This window comes from Ursus arctos, unplaced genomic scaffold, assembly GCF_023065955.2.
Source record: "Ursus arctos isolate Adak ecotype North America unplaced genomic scaffold, UrsArc2.0 scaffold_34, whole genome shotgun sequence".
Taxonomy (NCBI): domain Eukaryota; kingdom Metazoa; phylum Chordata; class Mammalia; order Carnivora; family Ursidae; genus Ursus; species Ursus arctos.
Window position 1 is genome coordinate 9,621,611 of NW_026623030.1, and position 19,770 is coordinate 9,641,380.

Here is a 19,770-nt window from a genome sequence, read left to right on the forward strand (position 1 = left end):
TACTTACCCCACAGGAAGGTCGTGAAGATTAAACATGACCTTGCATAGTGCCTGGCACCAAAGGAGAAGTTTCTTTTCCCCTCTCCAGTCTGGTGCAGACAAGCAGTAAATACTGCAATAGTTCAGAAGGAACACACCAGTGTGGGATAAGTAAGGAAAAGTTTCAAAGAGATCCCGGAGTTTGCACTTAGTGCTGAATACACTTCTGAATTTGTTCTTGTAGGGGGAGCTTCTCCTGAGAGGCAATGGGAAGGAAGACTGAAGGGTGAGGGTGGGATGGCACATGGAAGGTTCTGGAGCAGCTGTGCAGCTACCAAGCAGCTCTGACACAGGCACATTCTGACATGCACTCTGAGGTAAGTGGGACCAGAACAGGATTTCTTCATCCTTTTTGCTCTAATTTCCAGGAATAAAGGAATAAAATAAAGGAATAAAAATCATATTCCAAGTTCCTAAAAGTTGGAAGTTAGTCTCAACCTCAGGCTCTCTCTCTATTCCCTGTAAAAGCATCATTAGTTAGCGTTAGGACTTAATGGAGCAAGATGGCCTTCTAGAAGATAGGGCTGCCTTTGCAGTGGCCACCCACCTACTGCTCCAACATGACACTCTTTTTTGGAAGGCCAGGTTAAATCTCAAAGGGGAAAGACTTCTCTTCTGACTCACTGTGAGTTCTAGTCCACAGTTAGAAATCTGCAAAAGGGTGGGGGAAATTCCTTAAAACCATTAAATGAAATTTAGATCACACATACTGAATCTGTTCCTTAATTCATAAGTGACATACATCACTTTCTGGGAATTAAAGTTAAAAGTCTCTGGTCAGGACCATTCAAATTAGAAGAATCTTGAACTGACCTCTACCCAGAGAATAAATGCGGAATTAAGATAATTATGAATCATTTCTTATAGAACAAAGTCAGACCCATTCTTCATTTTAGCTGATGGACAAGAGAGTCTGCAAAACAGTCCGACACCCACGGAGAACCACTCAATGGGTTATCTGTGGGGCTGTAATAGTAATCCTCTATCTTCAAGCAACAACTAACACCTAGATATCTTTTATCGATGACCCACAGGTGACTGGCTTCAGCATGAAGAGATTGATACCAAGTAAAACATGTTGCTGGAAATCTGCTTTGGGCATGTTTAGGTTTTAGTGTTCCCCAGCTCCTGTCAAATTAACTGTAATAACTTACCATCACCACATTAAGCCTTCTTTAAGGGTCCGTCATTTAGTTTAGTGGATATCTTTAAAATGCATTATATATCCCCAGCAATTTAAATGATTACCTTGACATTGCTTTTCCTACTCCCACGAATAAATTAAGGATGTGTTCTTTATTAGAAAACGACTACTTGCCATCAAAATTATTCTCTGATGTCCTGGTTTCCAGAATGTAACTATTAAAAGGCCAGGAACATGAGCTCAGGTGAAGGCAACTTGTTCAGTTTTTACTAAGACTAAATTTAAACTATAAACTTTCACTTAACATGGATTTTTACACTGCTTCAAGTCTCAAAAGAGAACATTACAATCCCCAAAGACTAAATCACTTGTCTCTTTTAAGAGTTATCAGAATAGCATTATGCCAAAAGTGACAGTCTGGCTGTGTTCTGTTTGTTAATACAGCACAGACTTGCTGGCCAACTGCAACTGGCTGTAAGTCCTTATCACAAATAAAACTATTTTTGTGCCATTTCTATTTTTCACTTAAACGTCACCAGCTCTTCCAGACTCGGGACCTGTCAAGTGGTCTGTTGCCAAGACTCTGCCTGTCAGAAAGGTCAGCATCCAGTACCTTCCAGTTGGGTCCCAAAGGGCCTCTCTTGGTCTTGACTGACTGGAATAATGCTGGGTCTTCATCAGCTTTGTAGTCCTGCAAAGCAAAACAAAGTCAGAGGCAGAGAAGAAACCCAGAGAAAATTCTTTAACCTTGCCAGAACAGCTCTTTGTAGCTACTAAAACACAGGACAAAAACTGATTAGACTTACTGTGCTTTTGCGTAAAAGTAGGAAAATGGTTCATTACAACATTAAGTTTTTGGTTTGGTTCTCTTTGTTTTACACTTTAATGTTAAGGCAGGACGACTACATGATATTTAGTCATAACAGTCTTGACGACCAAACCACTGGTTACTGAACAGCTATCTCCAAGAACAAATCTTCCCACGTTTTTTTAATGGTTTCAACATTTTGGTACGTGTACAGTCATATTCGAGAAATACAAGGCACCTATCCCAGTCTTGACAATACCCAGAGGTGATGACCATGAGCGATTACTGCGGCTGGGAACGTAGATTGAACTACTGATCTTGCGACGCCCCCATCTCTTCCATGGCTGGGTCTGTGCCAGACGCCTCAATGACGACACCAGCCTCGCAAACCCTTGTGCAGAGACCCATAAAGTGCAAATCCCTTGGCCTGCTCATGGAAAAGGGACTGCACTCATGGCAGCTCCTCGTTGTCACAGAAGGCGAGGGAAGGGTTTATGACTCCATGATGGGACTACCTCAGTTATATCGTGTCCTAGGGGAATGGCCCTAAGACTTAGGTTTTAAGCAAAGTTGTACAGTGTGTGTCAATTCTATTTCCCTAACATCCTCTTCCGTATAGAATGGAGGAAATGAAAGAAGTAAATCTTTTTAAATCTGTCTGCTTTACAAAAGTTCTTTTGTCACTGCACACATATATACACACAATCCAGCGATAGGAAAAAAACTCCCTGTGAAGATCTGAAGTCCAGATTTAGAAAAATAAATGAGCTTTAATGGGACCAGTGAGCAGAGGCCAGTTGGTGAGTTGAAAATCCTACAAAGGGAGAGCCCCTGCCTTCTCAAGTAGAATTTCTGAGCCAGGGGCCCTTCACGCCATTCATGGAAGGACCATATACTTTGGGGGAAACGCCCAGACAAGTCAAATCTGAAAAATCATTGTTCTAGAGAAAACGGCAAGCACCGAACATACTCTGAAGTGTAAGACAAACTTTCACAAATCAAAGAAAACATGCTGAGAAGCAGCCACTCAAGATTTAACACTTAGGAAGTGCACGTGGCACGTCAATAATTACTGACAAAGTTACAGGTAAATTGTGTGAAGAAGGAAAAATGTGAGGTTCGAGTAGAAAACAAAACTTCCGAAAGGCCCCCCAACAGCGCACCATAATTACTCAACAAGCACACTTAGCTGGCTGCACTGGGTCTCGGCGCTTTAAAATACGCAGTGTGGTGCAGCCACCGGCATGAGGTCGGTCAGCATGACCCGGGGACAACCCAGAAGGAGCTGCCTGCAAGGAGCTGGAGAACTGGAGTTACTCACGTGTCCGGGCACACCAGCAGAAAGCTCAATTACTGTCAACTAACACAAATTCTTAAATTCCAATTTAGAGCCGCATCCTCAAAATGAACAACTTCACTGCTGAGAAAAGAACCAACTGGACAGGGGGGCTCGAGACCTGGGTTCACAGTGCGGAATCAGCCATCCTGTTAACGTAAATAATCATGTAGCGCCATAAAACACTTGCTCTAACTCTGAGGCTTAGAACTGAAACTTAGAGACAAGCTCATTTTTCTCCAAAACCGAAAATATTTAACATTCTAACAAAATGATCACTTTTGACACCATCTCCTTCCATCAAAGTCTATTTATTCTGTAGCCACCACACGTAGAAGGCAGCACCCAAGATGCTGTGAGGTAGTCCGGGGGGTCTGGGGACGTAAGGAGAACCAACACCCACCTGGTGCTAGCTCCTAGGAAGTCACGGTCGGGCTGGGAGAAAGAAAGAGCCGGACAAAGAAAAGATAACGGAATCCCCAGAGAGCACAGGTTAACTGCCAACAGACAATGGAGGGAACTGTACTCAGAATCGAAATCAACCAACACGAGCCAAGGAAATGTATTTTTAAAATGAGTTTTAACATCATGTTTAAAGGTAGAAAAACCTTAATGCTAAGGTGTATGTTAAAAATTTTTATGATTAAATTGTAATTATCTCTATAATGCCCAGAGGCCTGGCGAGTGTTTAATATTTCATCCCGTTTAAAGGAAAAATACTTTTTTTTTTAAACCATCTCAGGTGTGACCTCACTGTGGATATGCCATTCAAAATTTTCTTTTTAATGCAAAATCTGAGCTATTCCGGAGCCTGGCATGCACTGAACAGAAAATATCACATTTCCCAAATCTGAGAGGCTGTCAGTTAGAGGATGCCCCACAACTTTATGTGCCATTAAGCAGGAACACACTCAGCCAATAAAACATGCCACAACTGGAAGACAAACCCTATTTGCGAACGTATTAAAATGTGAGGAAAAGAGGGCAGGGGAACCTCAGAACTGATGAAATGGAGCCTGCAGAACTACCTCACGATTACGGCACCAGCGAGAGTGAAAACGAACAGATGGATCAGGCAGGCTTCATCATCACACTCCTTCAGGCCCTTCCCAACCCCGGCTCCATCCCAGGGTGACCACCTCAGGGCTTCGCAATGCCTATCTGACAGATTAATTAACTAAAGAACAAGGAGCGACGCTTCCAAACTGCACCCTGTGCCCAACGCACTGCTGCAGTCTACTTCCCAGCCTCCATCATAGTGCCAGTTACTCACTGCGTTATTTTCCTGAACTAAGAACTCACAGAATTACAAAGGAAAACCCAACCCTGAAGACCATCCGAGCTGCCTCTTTCTGCAGCTGAGGAAGCCACAGTCCCAACAAGGAAGTGGTATGGCTCTCTTACCCTACGGCTTCAACTCAAGCCTTCTTAGCCTCCGTCCTCGGCTCACTCTAGGACACCACACAGGAGGTGGCAGAAGAGCGTCCACAACTGCCAGATAAGCACAACACATTTCAAAACACCAAGAAGCAGCAGCAGCAGAGGTATCAAAGGAGATGTGCCTACAGGCAGGCGTGTGTGCATATAAAATACTATACGCACATACACAGATCTCCAAGGTAAGTCTTCCTGGCTTTTTTTCTCTTGACTAAAAAGCAACAAACATTAAAGGTATTATACACTGAAAACGTAACAGAACCCAATTATTAACAACAGCACCTTAACCCTGATGGATGAGGATAATGCATCTTGTCAGAACCTCAGAATTTTTGTGTTTTTTTTTTTACGTTGGCTTGAATACGTAAATGTTTAATCAGCTGAATTAAGTAGCAAGGTATTAAAAAGCAGGAAGCAGGTGTAGTTTTAACCACCTCAGTTTTGTACCTTTATAACACACATTTAATTTTTTTACAGAATCGCTACAATTTTATTGTTGGGTATCTAGTTTGGTCTTTCTGTATTTGAAAACTGGCCGATTTATATCCGTATCACAATGAACAAATATATTCCTTCATGTATGACAGTTTCAGCATACAGAATGCAACCTCAGCTACCAATTATAGCTGCAAATGAGCAATAGTGTGGAATGAGACAGCCTGCTGGCTTTGTTAGTATTCTGTCTCCTTTGGGATCCCATGGGGAAAGGGGAGGCTCTGATGAAGAGAAGCCCTTGGCTCATGGTTTATTGTGCTTGCCACCAGCTGCAGACTTCTCATCTCATTAGTTCTTTTAGAATACTGTGGGTGAAGACAGCTGTAGCCTACTTGAGTCTTCAGCTCCTGGGTATTCTGAAGGCTGAATTTGCTATACACTTTCTATAATCCTTGGGAAAAAAAGAAAGCAAATTCACTAGGCCAAGGAAATGTATTTTTAAAATGAGTTTTAAAATCACGTTTAAAAGTAGAAAAATCTTATTGCTAAGGTGCATTGTGTTTAAAAATTTTTATGATCAAATTTTAATTATCTGTATAATGCCCAGAGGCCTGGCCAGGATAAGGGCTTAGTAAAACCATCATTATCAAGTTAGGTGTAATGTCCCCAGACACTGCTCGCTCTACCAATACTAGTGCCCGAACAACAGAAAAACACAATGGTATTAGCACAAGGTAGATTCGGATTAGTGTTGATACAACTCTATTTAATTGAAAACTCTTATTTAAAAGTAAAAAAAAAAAAAAAAAAAAGGAGGCAAGTCAAAGTCAAGACACCCTTTGGAGAACAAATAAAATATAATATGGTAAATAAATGGCTTACTGAGTCTCCATGCTGGAGCCACAGAATACATTCATTAAATTCTTATAAATAGCTGTTTTCTGTCACTGGAATACAAAAGTTGTGCTACCTCTTGGGTGTACATCTGTTACTCACTACAGCTCTCAATAGAAACTCTCAACAGAAACCAGATTCATTTTGAAGACAAAGAATATTAGTTTTATGAATCTTTTAGCACAGTGGCTGTCCCCCAAAATGCAAGAACAAAATCTGTGCTGAGCCAACCTAAACGTCCTTGAGCCCAGATTTAACTCATGATTATGAATGGGGATGTGAGTAGGAGGTGGGGGACTGGTAGGAGTTTTTTGACAGCTTGTGGAAAAATCGAGATGAGCTCCAGATACCAGAAACTGCTTAAAGAACCATGCATGGGTTACCACAGGTGAGGCTAAGTGTAAGCTGAGAAAAAGAGTGCCCAAACTGCAAGCATTAGCAACTCCTCCACACCTGCTTATAAAAGGGCACCCCCCCCCCCGCAAAAAGAAACAATTCTACAGGGTAAAAATAAAAACTTGAGAGAGATATTAGGATCCTGCAGCCTGCTGTAAAATGCTTTCCTTTAGCACAAGATGATTAATTAGGTGTCTATTCAAATAGCTCAAAGATAATCACGAAGTTTAGAATGCATGGGTACTGCTGCTCAACCTAGCAAAGCTTATTTCCTCTAATCACATCCTAAAAGTAAAGACCAGGATGAGGGGGAAAAGACCAAATTAAATATGAAGATAAGTAACAAACATCATCTATTAGCACTGCCCTTCATTCTTCAGTACATACTGTGGTACTTGGAATACAAGGAGTTCCTGGATCCTATCACCGCTGACCCCAGCACATAACTAATTGGAGCTGACAAAATTCAAGCCAGACTCCAGAGGGGAAGCCCATTAAAAAAAAAATGTTTGCATTAAATTTTGCAATAGCAAGTAAAAGAGGTGTAAAGACAAATAACATTTACGAACTTGTTTAAGAAACTCATTTCAACAGTTATTTTCAAATAAGCAGCTTTCTTTCCTATTTTTAATTACATCTCCCCAAGGACGACTCACCCTTTCAGGTTCCCACAGAGCACCATTAATATAGTATAAGTAAATCTCATTAATTCAGGTCCTACCACCTTGGAATTCATAATAATTCGGACAGGGGCTGGACTGAAGTTTATCTTTGCATGATCTATGAAAAAAAGATTTGCTACACAAATTAATAGAGTAACAAGATCTCAGGAGGGCTGTTTAAACAGTTCAGAAGTGTTTTAGAGCAATTCAGAAGCATTCATTTGCATATAATTATTATGCTAATTACAAATCATTCTTATCTATTCATTAAAGCAGATTCCCAAAGGACCACTAATTGTCAATAACTTGTTGGCCTAGTTTCTGTTACTGAATGTACCTCAGAGGAACAAAACTGCATTAAAAAATATTCTCTAATTCAGCCCTCTCATTAATCCTTACCGGCTTCCCACCAATGAATCCTAAGAGGAGAATTTCTAAACAACTGCACTGAGAACAGAAATGCAGTCAAACCTAAAGGGCTGAAGAGAACACTTTTTTTGTTATCTTTTTAATCTCACAGAGACCCTGCATGGAGATCTGGGGTGGGGGTGAGGATGGCGTTGAGCATGGGAAGCAGGCAGAGGCTGTCAACACAGCTCTCTGTTAAGAGGTGGCCACAACCCAGAACAGTCTGGCTAGAGCACAGCGAGGCTGGGGCACAGCGAGGCTGGGGCTCAGTCAGGGTAAATGCCTCTTCCATTTTTTCTCATCTTATCCATATCTTAGTCAGAGGGCCAACACTGTCATGCTTATGAAGGCAGACCCCCAAAGCCTCTGGAAAGTTACAAGTTAACAGAGAAATAGAAATCAGAATTCCAGCCCTGAAAAGAAGTTACAACCAAAAGCCTAATGTGACAGGGGCACCTGACTCTTGATCTAGGGGGTCATGAGTTCGAGCCCCACATTGAGCACGGAGCCTACTTGAAAAAATAAAAATCAAAGTTTAAAAAAAAAAAAAAAGCATGATGTGACAAATCCATCTCCTACACCCCAACAGGGAAACCAAACAGTTGTGCTCTAGATGAGATGTGGGCAGGTGGGAAAGGGATAGCCCAGGGCTGGTAGGCTACTCCTCAGCCCTGCCCTCAGAGTAGGTGGGCTACCACTGGTTTGGGTAAGCTTGCATTGCATGCACAAATATACAATGTGTTTGTTACTACAACATATTTTTTATTATGTTTGTATATTTACTAAAGCATTTTAAAATGAAGATATTTAAAACTTGTGACACCAATAAGCTTTAACACATTAACAAGTCAATTTTGTTAAAGGTGCTTGTTAAACATTACATATTTAAAGATTAAGTTGCAAATGTCTGAAATGTAATATGTTTAAGAAAGTCTTAACACAAATTATATTTATTTCCTTAAATGACAATAGATGATAAACCTATCATATCAAATTCCATAAACTAAAACAAGGGGGAAAGTCCTAATGAATATTCAGGTGAGCCCTTTCCAGCAAAATGTCCATGTTGGTCTATGAGCTGACCTTCAGACACAGCTGCTCCTAAGACACATGACCCCAGTTAACCCATTAGGACTAATTTAACAAACATTAAGTAGAAAATAATTGCAGAAAAAAATTACGTTTTTTTTTTTTTAACAGCAAAAGCAAAATCCAATAAACAGCATCATTCTTGCTACTATTTTGGGGGAACTTACTAATGTGCCAGGCACATACATTCTCTCAGCTAACCTTCCCAATGTTGGAACAAAGGTAACACCACCACTTCTGGGGGTGGGGAAATGAAATCCTTCACCCTTGTGGAGCAGAAAAACCAAGACTCAGATGCTGCTCTCTCAACACCCAGGCCAACCACCATACTTCAACTGCAAATATGATATGATTTACGTTTTATCATTTGATAAGACTCAAGTACCTGAAGGAATCTCTGCTCCCTCTCTGCCTGGAGAACTTTCCCTAAGACAGAGTAATACTGCTAAAAAAAAAAAAAAAAAAAAAGCCAGGGTGGGGGAGTGCTTTTATAAGGAATATACTTTACAAACAAGACTTGGAGCCACTTATGCTAATTTCTTTCAGCTGCTCAAAAATGCATTCCCCCCCCCCCCCCCCCGCCCAGAAACTGGAGCAACTCTACTTCACACCTCACCACCTCCACCACCCTCCGTACTTTTTTAAAATATGGAAGAGATCAAAAATAAACATTAATAGGTTCTAGTTGAAAAAGTATTTTGTGCAAAATATTTTAAGATTTATTTATTTGAGAGAGAAAGAGCACGCAAGTGCTCTTAAGATTTAACCAAGCATGAAATAAGGTCATCTCAAGGGGGGAGGGGCAGAGGAAGACAGAATCTCAAGCAGACTCCAAGTGCTGAGCGGAGCCCGATGAGATTATGACCTGAGCAGAACCCAAGAGTCAGATGCTTAACCGACTGAGCCACCCAGGGGTCCTTCGTACATGCAGATTTTTAAGAGAAATTTAAAAATCCCTAAGATTTAACTAAGCATGAAATAAGCAATATGTTATTCTCCCACAAGAGGGCACTGCCATCCAACTCTGCCTTCAAACACACTAGCACATACTCAAAATCCATGACTGGATATAAATCTTGTTAAGAGTTCCAAAAGTTGACCATGTAAGGCAGCAGAATGAAGTGGGAAACATTTTTACATTTCTTATTAATAAAAACTATCCTTATGTTTATTTATATCCCCTTTAAGGGGGGGAACCTCTATAACTTACTACAAAAAGGATTTCGACAGCGGCTTGCTTCACAGCATAGAAAAGGTGAAGCAAGACGAGCATTTGACAAGTGGAAATTTCGTAAGCAAATGCAAAAATCACTGCTACCTGAAAACCTATATTTGTTTTGTTTTGTTTTTCTTTTCTCCGAATTCAAGGGGCTACTATTACAATTAGGAGCTGGGTCACACGTCTCACCTCTTTCTTATGCACACACTTTAATAAAGAGCTTTTGGAGCTCTTGACATACATTAGAGATATGTTACAAACTTTGAAGATAGAAACGAATGTCTAGGTTCGTTTATGGCAAAAGGAAGAGGTACTCTACTAGATCGAGTGTGTGCTCACACCAAAGAGAACAACTGAAGCAGCGCTGGCAACCACAGGCTCTCCTTGGACTGGCTGGATCTCAGCCACGGACTTCTAATAAACAAAAGCTCTCTTCAGGGCTAAAGAATTAGGTAGCCACTGCACAGCTCTGAGAACCAGAAAGCCCTTCTTAGGAAGTAAGCAGCAATAGCTGGAACGAAAGTAACCTCTAAAACTGTAGAAAAAATGGCAGAAGCGTTTTGAAAGCTGTGAGAGATGATGAACCAGTGTTGGCCACTAGAGTTATCATCTATCAAATATTAATTTGGAAGGTCTACTAGGTTGACCCCAAAAATGTCATTTATGTGGCTCAAAAGCTGACAAATGTTAACAATTTCACAAAGTCTGACCTAATATTTAGCTTTTTCCAGCCGGATTTCATGCCAATTCTAAAGAAAAAAATTAATCTTAAAAAGATTTAGAAAGCACATTTTATGATTCTTGCATTTCTTTAAAATTATGAAGTTTTTTCTAAAGACAGTACGGTAAAGCATACGTCGCCAAGACTATATACTCAAATGTGTAACATCTGGGCACTGTCTCATGGAATGTCTGATCAAAGGAAAAGAGATGCCCGAATCCTTCCTAGAGCACCAGTAACAAGCATTGCTGAAGGTGTGACCATAACTTGCATGCTTAAATAAATTAAACCAAGTTTCATCAGGCTTCCAAGACTGACATTCAAGAAGTCTCTTTTAAAAAGAGCAATAACTAAAAACAATACACACTCATGGTTTAAAACAATTAAAAAGTGTCAGACTGTTCAAAACTCAAACAAGGGAATGGTGTGTTCAAAGTAAAAATGGCTAAATGCAAAGAAAAGCAGACCTTTATATATTCATTTACAAAGGCAAATGGGATTTCAGAAAATCAGGTGTTGCTTAGCATTATTTCTGCTCTCAACTAAAATGGGGCATTGTTCTGCCTACCAAAACATACCAAACAAATGGTTCATAAACAAAGAACAAATGGGCAATGCTAGTAAGAGCAAACAAAAAGCACAAACTTTAAAAACCAAATCATTTGCTTTGACATCACAATCCTTAAAAAGATTACCAAGGGATTTCTACAAACGGCTTCAGTGAGCAGTTTAGAAGAGCCCAACAATTCCATTATTATCTTCCGATGTACAATTAAAATGGGCCAGGGCTCTTCTTTTAGTAAAGTACAAAACTCCAAGTTTCTAGGTTCTAGTCAGCCTTCGAACTCCGACTTTGGCTGCAGCCTGGAGCCCAGCACTGGTCTGTATCCGTTGTGAGGGAAAAGAAAAAGCCCTTTGGTGCAGGGGAACTTAGCACGGCCACGGTACAAGAGCAATCAACTCCAAGTCACTCAGAAACACTTTAAAGTGTTCCCTGATTAAGAACCGTGCACTCCCTTCAGACAGATACAATTATTCCTTTATCTAGAAAAATATTTACCGTACCAGCACAGAGCAAATAGCAAGTTCCAATAGATGTTTGCTCAGTGAACATATGAGAAAACATACGAGCGGTGTTCTCTTAAGTGCCCAGACCAAAAGACATCTTAGGGGCTCCAATCCTTTTATTATTCTATTGCACATATGCAAATTTCAAAATATCCCAGAGTCTAGTGGTTATGGGAGGACGTGATCAAGGCCACTGATGAAACTGCTTTTTCGTGGAACCAGGGAAGATGGAAAGAAGAGCAGGTGATTGTTTTAAATAAATTAAGCATGCTCTTACTTAATACACTGTAAAGGAAGGAACACAACAGGGTGAGATGATGCTCTAGAAAGACAAAAATCAGTCAGCAGCCCTGCTTTTGAGTCCCCAACTTCCTTTTCCAGCGTTTATGTGGTTTAGAGAAGTTACAGCACTTCCCCTGGGCTCAAACTCCTTAACAGTAAAAACAAAGGTTGGGGTGAATGTTTTGGATCCTGGCCTACAACTGAGATTCCTTCCGCTTTTAAAATCTGCGAGGAGTGCCCACTGTGCAATCTTCACCATGTATAGTGTACTAGAGAAATTGCCCAGAGAGCTGGATGGAGCCCAGAGTACCATCCAGACACTGACCACGGAGGGAGCTAAAAATCTGCATTTCTAACAAGCTGTCCCTGGGCAGACCTAGCTTGAAAGGAAAGGGCCTCAAGCATTTTGGCTAGAGTCCTAGCTAAGGCTCTGAGAGGCAAACTTGGGAGTTGTCACAATGCTCCCTAGAGGGCCACAGGAACCCTAAAAAGAACCTCTTCACTTCTAAGCAATGTTCAGAGAACCGGACCTGTGGGCAGATTCAGCCACAACTGGGATTCCCACACTACAGACCTGCCCTTCTAGACACAGTAGGGATGTTCTCCAAAGGAAAGCAAACAAGGGGGGGTGAGGCCGAGTGGGCTGGACCGAGGGAGGCAATTCCAGGTACTGCGAGGAAGGGTGAGCTTTATCAGCAGCCCACTCCCTCACCTGGGAGTGACTGGGTCACGTGAGGTATCAAGCAAAGAACTGTGACTAGGGAGTGGAGCCACATGGTACTCCAGGAGCTCATGCTGAAAACACTGCTTGGGAGAAGGGTTCTGCTGCCAAGAGATGGCACAGAGGGTGGTCCAGAGGGAAGGACCACAGCTCAGGAAGTCTGGCTCTGCAAGGCACGCATCAGGGCTGGAGGGTGGCTGTAGCACTCAGCGATCACACTGTGGGACACACCCTTCCCATCGCTCCTCAGGGCCGGTATTTGCAAAGGAGAGGGACTGGGAGAAAGGATGGAGATTTGGGCTAAATATGACTGGGTAACAACAAGAGGGTAACAAGAGGGGTTATAAAGAACAAAAGAAGGAAGAGGTAGGAATGAAATCTGAGCTTTATCTTTAAGAACACAAGCTTACTGGGTCACTCACATTCAAAGGACCCCTTCAAGCTCTTCGGAGAAGTCCCCAGGAAGGACCCAATCAGTCAGAGCACTCTCCTGCACATCTTTTCTGTGACCCCCGAAACGAATGGCAGGAATACCATCTTCAGTGAAACACCAGTACAGCTTCACATCATTAGTATTTCTTTATTACTGATATTTAAAAAACAATTGGATGTGAAACTAACTGTATCACTTGTAGACTTGTAAGCCTTAAGAGCTTCAATTAAACATTATTCCTATGAAAACAAATTCTTGGAAATGATAAAGTCACACAGCACACACTGCAGAGGAAGCATACACTATAGAGGAAGACTGATTCAGTCCTTTCTGGTTACACACAAATACCTAAAAATGTGGTTCCAATTTCTTTCTTTTTTTCAAACCGTGCTCATTTTCTTTCAAATTACTTCCAAAAACGAAAGTCTCTCTCATGTTAATCGTGTGTACACTTCGGCTTACACTTTAAAGAGTCTTCCTCTCCTGGGAAGTGACTTTTGTATACAAATCATGAAAAGCTACTTAGACAAAGTGCTGGAGATGATTAAAAGGGGTCAGATTCACATTTATACCTTAAAAAAAAAAAAAAAAAGCAGAAGCAGATGTCAACTGACTCATTTGTGTATATTTTGGAAATGAGTTGAAGATATGCATGTGCATTTCATCAGGACATTTAAAGAATTCTCAACTTTTTTATTGCGGTTCTGTATCAACAATTGAGAAATTTAAAAAATCGATTCTGGTATCTTTTGTATGCTAGATAAAACCTTGACTCATTACAATTTGGTCTAACATAAACACTTTTTAATACGACAGAAAGACACTTGCTCGTTTAGAAATGAATTTTTAGAATTAAGGGCATATCACATATGCTTTATCACCTAGGATTAGTAAAGAAGGAACCATAGTAGCATTTTGTTCATTTAATATCTGAATGATAAAACTTCAATTCCTCCCAATGGTCTTCTCCCCACTCCACCTTTTTTTAAACACAACAAACGAAAGAAATGCAAATTCTTTTTGATTCACCAAACCTTTATTGAAAAGCTCACTTGATGTCATGCATTGAGCATCTTGCTAGGTCCTGTAAACACAGAGATGATGAGGTACAGTATAGTCTGGGCCCCCAAAGGGTACCCAATTTACTGAGGAAAAGAGAAAGGCTTTTCAGGAGCAATTCCTCGGTAAGATCTGAAACGGAGGAGGAGCCAGGAGGGTGTGGGGGCTCAGGGATGTGTTCTGCTGGAACGGCACACCTTCTGAAGGCAGAAGGAGCTTTCCTTCTTAAGGAATATACACCTTAACCCTTCACTACAAGGCCGCTTTCCTCCAAAATAGGAAACCTGTTTTGTATAGTGGCCAAAGGAAATTGAGTGGGGACATTTGCGTGGCAATCTTAGACTCCTCAGCTTGTTTCATTAGGCAATCATGCATCTTCTAGAAAATTACAGAGAATGGTGGCTACAGTAACAGTTCTATACAGACTTTCCAAAGCAACCAACAACAGGAATGAATAACCCATACCTTTAAATATATATATATGATTTCTGAAGCAAATTACTGTGACCCCGGGTCACACTGACAAATTTTTACAATAAATCCTTGTTCCTGGAGTTACTGTGACAAGTCACCCTTCGATTATGTAAATATGTCAAAGCACCCACTTAAATATTTAGTTACTCTGTGGGTCTAATCACATCCGTTCTATGCATGGTGAAGTTCAGTTCACAAGCACGACCAAAACACAGCACGTCTACAACGAGAGTGATATACGAGCTGTCTGAAACAAGCAACCCAGCAGAGAGAGTAAATCCTAAAAAGTAATCAATAGTCACTCTGAATTAAAATGTTTAGGGCTGTATTTGAATTAAATCCACCTGCAGTGACAGAAAATCCCCACCAGGTGGAGTTAAAAGATGCGAGCCTCAGTTCCAAATTCTTGGGTTTCTTCAACTCCCAAACTATTTCACGTTTCTCCTGCTTGAGAAGGAGATTTGGCTATTTATCCTCTCAAAATTACTAATTAACTACTTTTTAAAAAAATATTTTACTTATTTATTCGACAGAGATAGAGACAGCCAGCGAGAGAGGGAACACAAGCAGGGGGAGTGGGACAGGAAGAAGCAGACTCATAGCAGAGGAGCCTGATGTGGGGCTCGATCCCATAACGCCAGGATCACGCCCTGAGCCGAAGGCAGACGCTTAACCGCAGTGCCACTCAGGCGCCCCTACTAATAATTAACTACTTTTATCTCTTTTAAAGCAAGTAACAGGCAGGAAAGAAATTCAACCATTTAAGAAGTTTTGGGAAAAATGAGCTCATTCAAGAAAAACCAGAGTTCATTAACAACCCAATGAAAATCAATGGGTTCAGTCCGACTGAGAGCAAAACCTCTGGGGGTTAAGGTGCCACAGTCTGAACTTTGAGAGATCACCACACCTTCACAAGGTCTCCCTACCAAAAACCACCTTGTTGGTCCAGTCAGAGTTACCAAGCTCTCAATTCTAGCGTTCCTTTAATCCCTGAACAGCAAGTTTTAGGTACTAAAAACTGACCAATGTCATGGCAGACATCCCCTAAGATGACTCCCACGGTGAGTCACACTCCTGTATAAGCTCCTCCCCTGAGCACAGGTGGAACCTGTGACTTGCTTCTCACCAAGACACTATGTATGGCAAAGGGCTGTCACTCCTTTGATTAGGCTGCATTACACAGCCACTAAATTTGTCATTTGTCATGCAGCAATAGGAAACCAATACACTGAGAAGAGGACATTTCCAGTTCACTGCACACATTTCTGACAGACCTCAACTCTTCCACCCCGTGCCCCAGACATCCAGCTCCCTCACCACCGTTCAGGAAGGAATCACTCTTCCTACTGTCTCACACATTCTTCTTGACCATCTACACATGAGCAATCAAGTACATGCATACAGATATATTTTCCCCCTTTTACAATATTATAAATGAAAGCATCCTGTAATACTTTTCTTTTCTTTCTCCAACCACATTACCTTGTGAAGGATTCCCAAACTCCCTTTTAATGATTGAACTGAACTCCCATCATACAGGTGACCCATAACATTTTTAGTCCTTGTTGATGGAGACGTTTAGACTCCAGAATGTTTCCAGTCTTACGTTTATATATTTGTCATTTCACACCGAGTAGATCAATTCTTAGAAACAGAATTCTGCTGGGTCAAAGGGCATGTACATTTTTTTAATTCCGCAAAACAGGCTATGCTGATTTACACTCCCATGGGCAATGTATATGAGTGTCTGTTTCCTCACCCCTTGCCAACCCAGGTATTACAAGTTGACATCAAATTAACTTTATACAAATTCTTGACTCAAAAAGGTTAGTTTCATCATATCCTCAGCTTATCAGGTTCACTCTACAAATACCGATGAAGTACTCACTCTGAAAAGGGGATGCATTTCTGAACATGAAGAACAAGACACACCAATGAAATGAGTAAGAGCAGAGGGGTAGATGATTCCAACATGGGCGAAATCTCCCTGGAGGAAATGGAATCTGACCTACAGGACACACAGGACTCGGACAGAGAGGGAGTCCCAGAAGGCAGGCCAGAACGAACAGCGAGCACAGGAAGACAGCAGCTTGAAAAGCGACAAAGCAGGGCCTTAGCTCTGAAGGCACCAAGAGTCGGTAGAAAGAACACTGGATTGAAGAGTTAGAATTTCCACTTCTGGCACCGGTTAAACAACCTTTAGAGAAAGTAGTTTATCTAGGTTTCAGTTTCCTCACTTGTAAAACAGGGTGGTTAGCCCTGAAATCAAACTTTCTGTAGCTGCAGAACTGCGTTCGAAGTAAATTATATAGTGACGACTAATGTCAGACAGACAGAACCATGCTGGGACAGGGGGACAGAGGGGACTCCTCAGCTCCACGTTCTAGTCGCTCCAGCCTCACAGTCTGAGAAACTGGCAAGCTCCAAGAAATTCTTAGGACTATGCAAAGTGCAGTTCAAAAGCAATGAGAGCAATGAGTAGCTCAGGTCCCCTTCCACTCTAAAAAGGATTCCAACTTTCCCTTCAGTGTCAGATAACGCACCCGGCCCTCTGCTTGCCTACACTGCACTCATTCATGGAGTGCCTACTATATAGAGCTCAGGCACTCTTTCAGGAGCTGGAGAGACAACAGTTAAAAATACAAAGATTCGAAGAGTCCGACTCTTGATTTCAGCTCAGGTCATGATCTCAGGGTCATGAAATCGAGCCCCACATTCAGTCTCCGAGCTCAGCAAGGAATCTGCTTGAGTTTCTCTCTCTCTCTCCCTCTCAGTCTGCCCCTCCCCCTGCTCCTGAGCTCGCTCACGCTCAATCTTACAAATAAATACAACTTAAAAAAAAAAAAAAGAGCAGAATCAAATGAACAAATTAATGCAACAGAAATCCAAACGATCTAGAAAGAAGCAAGGATGGCCAGGTGGTCCAAGTGTTTGCATTAGATGTTAATTCCTAGGATAAACATTAACTACTCAAGGCCAAAAACAGATGGGGTGGAACCTAAAGGGAGTGAGTCAGGGTCAATGTCTGTGCCCAAAGTGTGGGAAGGAGAGGATGAGCAGAAGAAAAGGGCAGATCCAGAGTTCCTGCCCTACTATGTCTCTTCCCCACCTCCGCGCCAGAATGGGCGCTGTCCTACAAACTGCCATCCCCACGCCCCCTCAGCCTTCACCCAACCTCAGGCAGCTCAATGCTCTGTTCTTCATCCCCAGGCTTCAAAACTGCCCAGGGTACCCTCGCCTCCTAGGTTCCCTTTTTTCACCAGTCAGTGTGCATGTCAGGGTTCCGTTTCTACGTCCAAAGGTCTAAGAATCCCTACATGGTTATCGGTTTTACTTTCAGTATTCACAACTGAGAAAATATGTAAATAACTACTGTGACGCAGTTTTTCACAGCAGCACTAGTTACAATAGCCAAAAGGTAGAAACAACCCAAACCTCCCTCCCCAGATGAATTATACACAAAGGGTGGTATATTCATACACTGGACTGTTAGCAGCCATAAAGAGAAATGAAGTAATGACACACACCACAGGGGAGATGAAAGCAGGCTCAAGTACAAGAGGCCAACACCGAAGGTCACCTACTGCTATGATTCCACTTCTACGAATTATCCAGCATAGGTTAAGTCCACGAAAACAGCTTAGTGGTAGCCAAAGGCTGGGGTGAGGGAGGAGTAGACAGTGACGTTAATGGGTACAGGGTGTCCTTCTGGAGTGACGAAATGTTCTGGAACTGGACAGTGGTGATGGTATGAAGGTACTCATACTAAATGCCACTGAACTGTACACTTTAGTGGTTAAAATGGTAAATACTATGTGTATTTCATCACAATAAAATAAAGTACTGGGAATTCCGTCAACTTTAAAATAAGTTTGTATTTTACTAATCTCTACAATGTAACTGGCAAACAGGAGCTGCGAACACTGAAAAACAAAACCACACATACCTACTCATCTACTCCCCAAACAGTGCCTGGTGTGAAGAGAGTTCTCAGAGCTTCTGCACAACCGTGGCCAATCATGACGCCAATAACGGCGAACATTTAGTAAACTAGGCACTGCTCGAAGCGCTCACACTTAACGCTGTGAGATACTTGGCCCTATTTTACACAAGATAAAACAGGCATGGAGAGAGGAAACAACCCATACAAGACAGAATAGCCAGCAGGTGGCAGAATCGCAGAATCTGAATCGAAGTCAATCCAGTTTCAGAATATATGTTTTTAGTCATGGCTCCACAGACTCAGAATACAGACACTTCTCATTCGGGCCCAATCCCTTCTCTTTCCCCACATATCCATCCCAGACAACGTTCCACACAGGGAAGCATCCGCTCGGCCTCTGCATGTTCAGTGCCTTCCATCCGGAGCACCGATCTTCCAGCCAGCAGCACCTTTTGTCCTCGCCGATCTAGGCTCGGGTGGAAGGAATGAGACCAGAGGCCTCCAGGGCTCTTACACAATCGGCCTTAACTGTTCTATCTACTTGCATTCATGCCTGCAAACACTGACTGAACACTCATTTTAGCCTGAGAACAAGAACAAAGAACTCTTATGACCCCAGCAAAACCAAAGGTGCCTTGTATTCTGCTGAAGAACCACCTGGAATGCAAACCCATGAACCACAAGATTGGATTGTTTTGTCTGGCTGGCACAACTCTTTCAAACACCAACAATATAACCTGAATGCAATATAACCTGCGGCACCCATACTGCTGCTCGGCATTATCTTGTGACCTGCTGGTCCAAGCACGTAGGCTACCCTGACCTAGCCCATTAACTGACTCACTTATTGCTCACTCCCGAGGATTTTTCCTCCTACCATCATTCTTTCATATGCAGTAAACATGGCTGGAAAAGATACAGAGAAATAAAAGGGCAAAACAGACATCTGAATAGTGTTTTTAAAACAGAACATACATTCACTTCTGAGGATTAAAAAAAGTCCTATATAATTTCAAAGGTGGAATTATCCTTAAAACTGAAATAATGTCAAATCACAGCACAACTAAAATTTAAGAAGTTCTATAACAAGCATCCCTCATTAGTGCTCACATTTCTAATCAGGGAGGGGGTCCTAGCAGAACAGGACCCAGCCTAGCAGAGGGTCAAAGCTGGCAGTCTCAAACCCAGTGATTTCAGAGAAA

The 19,770-nt window shown here is 41.8% G+C and overlaps 1 protein-coding gene across 3 annotated transcripts in view; it reads right to left on the reverse strand.

The window, feature by feature from the left end:
* Positions 1 to 19,770, reverse strand: part of PITPNB (phosphatidylinositol transfer protein beta) — a 61,595-nt gene that overhangs the window by 18,256 nt on the left and 23,569 nt on the right. For all 3 annotated transcript variants that reach the window (XR_008956984.1, XR_008956985.1, XM_026484713.4), the window contains one exon: positions 1,797 to 1,874. Coding sequence is in view for 1 of the 3 variants with exons in the window: in XM_026484713.4 (XP_026340498.1) it covers positions 1,797 to 1,874 (78 nt within the window). In the remaining 2 variants the exon portion in view is untranslated. The remainder of the gene's footprint in view (positions 1 to 1,796; positions 1,875 to 19,770) is intronic.